Genomic DNA, 5396 nt, shown 5'->3' on the forward strand with positions numbered 1-5396 from the left:
AACAATTAAACAGCGGGTGGCCACAGGTCACGAATACACCAATCAAATTGAAGCAAAGTGACCTTCCATGCTTGCTGGTTAGCGCGTTTTTTAGTTACTGTCATAAACACCATTCAGAATTGACGCAGTTTCCCTGATCTGTGTAGTTTAATTTCAACAAGTCTTATTTTGCAAATTATGGCCGAAAAGTCAGTAAAGAAATGCCATCTGTGGACGTATGCGCAGGGATTTGATATAATAGATATCTGGAGGGAACCAGAAATCGCCAAAAAATTTGAAGATAAATTGTATCGTCAGAAGGCTGGTGTCCACAAAAGGATAACAGAGAGAATGCGGGACTTAGTTAGGCCACAATAGCATAACATCAGCAATTGTTGTGACAAAGTTGAAAAATCTAAGAGCAGACCACAAGGCTGTGAGAGACGTTTTTATTCGTGGGACAGGCAAGGGGTCGGCCAATGTAATCAGGGATGACCCGAAATCGGCATGCCCACACTACCACGCGCTAAACGAAATACTTGGGGGAAAACCCAGTGTAAACCCTTCAGCTGGACTCCTCGGGCCAGTCTAATCAACCGCCGAGACCTAGGCCATAAACATCGAACGCGATTAGTGGATTAGTGCCAATTAACTTGGCAAGTAGATCAGCTACTTCATCTGGCTATAATCCCATATGAACCTAGCTAGTCTTGTTTTCGAGGCAATTCTACTAGGCCTAGTTGGTTCAATATCAACCAAAGCATCTTTAAAATTACCTTTTTGGTGATCCGCTTCTCGAGCGGATCACCTCTTGTTATTGTCAGAGATCTTACAACTTTTTTTTTAATTCTACCTTTCCTTCCATTTCTGTTCGCACGATATCTCAAAAAATGCCACGAGTTACGCACAATCGCTGTCAACGAACATTTTCCTTGGTCTCGAATAGTCATGGTAAGCTTTTCAACGCGCTCAGTCATGCGTGACGTCATCTACGCGCAATTTTGCGTTTTTACATTATCGATCATATCAGCCTAACCAATTGCCATTTCAAAATCGTATTAAGTGAGCATTAACTTCTCGTTAATGTTGAATGTATTGTACCTTAATTTTACGCGTACGCTTCAGTACGTGCGCATACGCGTGCGTCAAATTTTTAAAATGCTCAAAATCACTTTTTGACTAAATTAGAGCACGTTTCAGGCCATTTTGAGCATTTCAAAATTTTTTGAAATTTTCCACTACGCGCGCATTTTTACGCACGCAGCACGTACGGAAGCTAGACATTATGGTTTTTCACATAGTTCGGGTTCCTGACATTGTTTTCACAAATTTCCATTCTTTTCGGTCATCTTATGGCCAATAGCAATGCCGTATGTGCGCATCAAATATAGGTATCTTTGCGTGGATTTGTGCTGATATATAGTGAAAATATGCTAAAATCAGGCCTATTTTTAATCAGTTATAGCTCCTTAGGAGGAAAGGTGACCCCCAATTTTTATTTCATATTCTGAAAGCACATAAGTTGTAAATATGATTTTATAGATCATAATGGCTGATCTGACATTGTGACGTCATCATATTGGCATCTGAGTTCAAAGAAAGTAAATTTTAGCTATGACGTCATTTTTGAAAATGCGCAATTGAGCGTATCTTGCTTATCCTTGATCGATCTTCTTTCAGCTTTGAGCATGTTATAGCTGAGACAATTCTCTTTCATATATTTGACTTCTTTTTACATTTTTATGACGTCATCATGGTCAAAAAAATTGTTTTTTCTGACCCCCTACATCTTTCTTTCCTCAAAACGTTGATGAGCCCATATCATCTTAACCATTCGTCATTTCTGAATCATATTAAGTGAGCATAATCTTCAGGTCAAGGTTGAATGTCAGGTACTTTAATTTTCCGTTTGCGCCCCTAATAACGTGCACGTACGTGTGCGTCAACAATTATGTATACTTAAAATTATGCCTACTTTTAATCAGTTATACTCATAGCTCCTTAGGATGAAAGGTAACCCCTAATTTTTATTACATATTCTGAAAGCACATGAATTGTAGATATGATTTTATAGATCATTATTGCTGATCGGACATTGTGACGTCATCATATTGCTATCTAATTTTAAAAAAACTGAAATTTTATTTATGACGTCATTATTTTTCAACTTATTTGAACGTATCTTGCTTATTCTTGATCGATTGTCTTCCACCTGTGAGTATGTTATAGCTGAGACAATTCTCTTTCAGAAATGTACCTTTATTTTTCATTTTGATGATGTCATCATGGTAAAAAGAATGCTTTTTTGGAACCTTCTCATCTTTCTTTCTTAAAAGAAGTAAGCAATTTTAAAATAGAGGGCGGCAGACTGTATTTCGACGCTATCAGACCGATAGTTCGTATACTGTAAAGGGAAAATTCGTGTGGCATTACCAACTTTAAAATAGAGGGCAGCAGACTGTATTTCGACGCTATCAGACCGATAGTTCGTATACTGTAAAGGGAAAATTCGTGTGGCATTACCAACCAACAGGGGTTTTAAATTAAACTTGACAAGTTTTAAATTCATGTGCCATTACCGTCCTCGGGCACGTCGTATAAGGTATTCGTACTTGTGCATTAAAATTTAAAAATTGTTAATATCACTTTTCAGATAATTTAAAGCACGTTTCAGGTCATTTTCAGTATTCCAAAACTTTCCATAATTTACGCGCTGTACGCTCATTTCCACGCCCACAGCACGTACTGAAGCTGGAAATTACGCTTCGGTTACATGTTTTGGGTATGTGACACTGTATTAATATCAGTACCGTGCTCACGGACGTTAAGACGTATATGTAGACGTATGTGTACACATTCGTAAGTCATTAAAATGCTTAAAATTACTCTTTTTAAAAAAATAGAGCATGTTTTAGCATATAATAATTTTCAATCAGCACCGCGCGTGCTTCGTGAGGGTCAAAGTACGGCGGATCACCAAACTCGTCCTCAGTGACGAGTTCAAATCTAGTTAACTTTATAATTATCAAAATAATCCAAATAAAACATTACAGGACAAATTTATATTATTACTGTTCGTTGTAAACTTCATATAAATATTCATGTCTTTTTTGGGGAAATCTACAAAATACCGTAGTAGTTTGTTTGCTGTGTCTAAAACGGCTGAACGAGATACGGTGAACACCGGGGAGATATTGTACATACATGATTTTAAAATTACAGCTAATACGGTAGCCTTATCTTTAGCCACTGCAATTTACACATTCTAGCAAGAAGAATTATGAACAACGTTCGTACCCGCATACTACATTTAGAGGCTAGGGTTATAGATGCTGCCGAAAAATCTCCTAAATGTTAATAGGTAGGCTTTGAGTAGGTGAGAAAAAAAAAACTTGGAGAGTTTTAATTCGCTTTTTTCGGAATGGTCTACCAAGTGAAGATGAAAACATTGGATTTTGACTTTTATTTGTCGATAGTTGGGATGGCCTGCTGCCTAATCAAATCAAAGCTGGCCTAGCCCAGGCAGGCCCTCGCCTAATGTAATTTCTGTTTTGTCGTCTTTTATTGAAACATCATCATGAGATCAATAGAAATAATTTTAATCTTCAACATTTGTATATCACTAAGATCTATAACTATCCGTTATAACTCTCATGTAGACATAAGAAAAAATTTGATGCGGCCTTGACTGGATTTCTTATTAACTTGCATCAGATAGGAGTGATCTTGAGAACTTGGCTTTACAGTGGAACATTTGCTGTGTGAATGTGTGTAATATAAATCTTTTTATCACTTAACTGTTATTGATTGTTTACACAGTGTAATTAAGAAGGTCACACACTGTGCAAAAAACACATCATGCAGTGACTACAAACTACAGTACCACATGTGTGCACATATCTATTGACGACACCCATTGAGTAGACTTACACTTTTTAATAAAGTACAGTTTTGTGTAGACACCCCAAAAATACTAGCTTACCCACTGAGGGCCCTCACCCAGTCAGGCTCCATCCAGCCATAAATCGCACTTAAATAGTTATAAATCACCTTATTTTGTAAGCTAGTTCCACCTCACCTAACTGCTGGTGGGTGAGGGGCGAAGACTGGGGGACCAGCTAGTCTGGTGGTAGCTACTGTGTGTGCGCTAAACTGTGAAGATCTCTAGGTCCCCAGTTCAATTACCATCGCTGCCGCTCCTTGTGTTTCAGCTAGAGGGCTGAAATACAAGTTACAATAGCGCACCGTCTTTCGGATGAGACATTTAAGGCGTTGGTCCCGTGTGCATTATGGCCCATGTGCAAATTAAAGAACGCACTACGCTCCAATCACCACCAGAAGGACCCCACTGGAAATAAGTCTCTTCTAGACTTTCATGGGCTATCCTTGGTGTTTACACCGAATAAATTCAATCCAACCATGACCCCCTCCCATTCCACAACACTCATCCTAAACACAAATTCAAAATGCTTATATATTTTCATTCAAAGATTTTAAAATTTTATACTAGGGAAAAATTGCACCGTGGGGAGGCTATGCTTTTACTGCATAGCATAAAAGGAGGAATAAATTCTAGTTTTTTTTATTGTACTACCATGGTAATACGAATGTAGTTAGTCCTTATATTTAACTATACCCAAGCTAAAACTTCTTAACAAAATATATTTTATTGTGCCTTCTTTTTATTCAGCATTTCTTGGCTAAAGTCTTCTATACCAACCCCAAGTTTTCAAATTGATTGCTACATTTCATTGGTATGTTTTGAAGTTTTATTAGTTTTTTTCAATATTTAGGCCTTTGGTTAATAGAACAGCAGGTCTATCGCATTGTACTCTCAACTGCTTAGAATTTCCACTTGATTGGTTCAATACTGTATCTGCCAACGCCTGTGAGTCAATAGAAGTGGGAGCATATCAGGGCGGATCTAGGTTCACATTTTTTTTTTAGGGGGGGGGGGGATGTCACACTTTTTCCACAAAACCACAAAAAGAAAAGGGGTCAGGGGAAATGAGCTTTCCCGACTTCTGGTGTGTCTTTTAATGATTATTAAGTTCTTCAAAATTCAAGGTTTCCCCTCTTGGGAACGGTCATGTAAACCTTCTCATTCTTATTACAGATATGCCTATTTATGTGTATAAAAAATGAGTAGTTGCATAGATGGCGAGAAATGAGTTTTCCTGACTTCTGAAGTGTCTTTTAAAGATTTCTAAGTTCTTCAAAATTCAAGGATTTCCCCTTTTGTAAACGGCCATGTCATTTTTTTTTCAATCATTTCAAGACTCTTAGATAGGAATGTAGGTAAGAATGGCCCCGGAAAAAATGGCCCCAGAAAAAATGGCCCCATATGACAGGTAGGTAAAAATGGCCCCAATGAAAAATTCGGTAATAGAAATGATATATATTTTTTTTAATCTTCA

At 37.7% G+C, this 5396-nt stretch overlaps 1 protein-coding gene across 1 annotated transcript in view; it reads left to right on the forward strand.

The window, feature by feature from the left end:
• LOC117116514 overlaps window positions 1-5396 on the forward strand; it is a gene marked incomplete at its 3' end in the record, with an annotated part of 27154 nt that overhangs the window by 14774 nt on the left and 6984 nt on the right. The window contains exon 3 of the mRNA XM_033260576.1: window positions 4670-4733. Within this exon, the coding sequence (XP_033116467.1) occupies window positions 4670-4733 (64 nt within the window). The remainder of the gene's footprint in view (window positions 1-4669; window positions 4734-5396) is intronic.

The sequence above is a fragment of the Anneissia japonica genome, unplaced genomic scaffold (assembly GCF_011630105.1).
Source record: "Anneissia japonica isolate Jap-2015-1 unplaced genomic scaffold, ASM1163010v1 scaffold8963_len174799_cov130, whole genome shotgun sequence".
NCBI classification, from domain to species: domain Eukaryota; kingdom Metazoa; phylum Echinodermata; class Crinoidea; order Comatulida; family Comatulidae; genus Anneissia; species Anneissia japonica.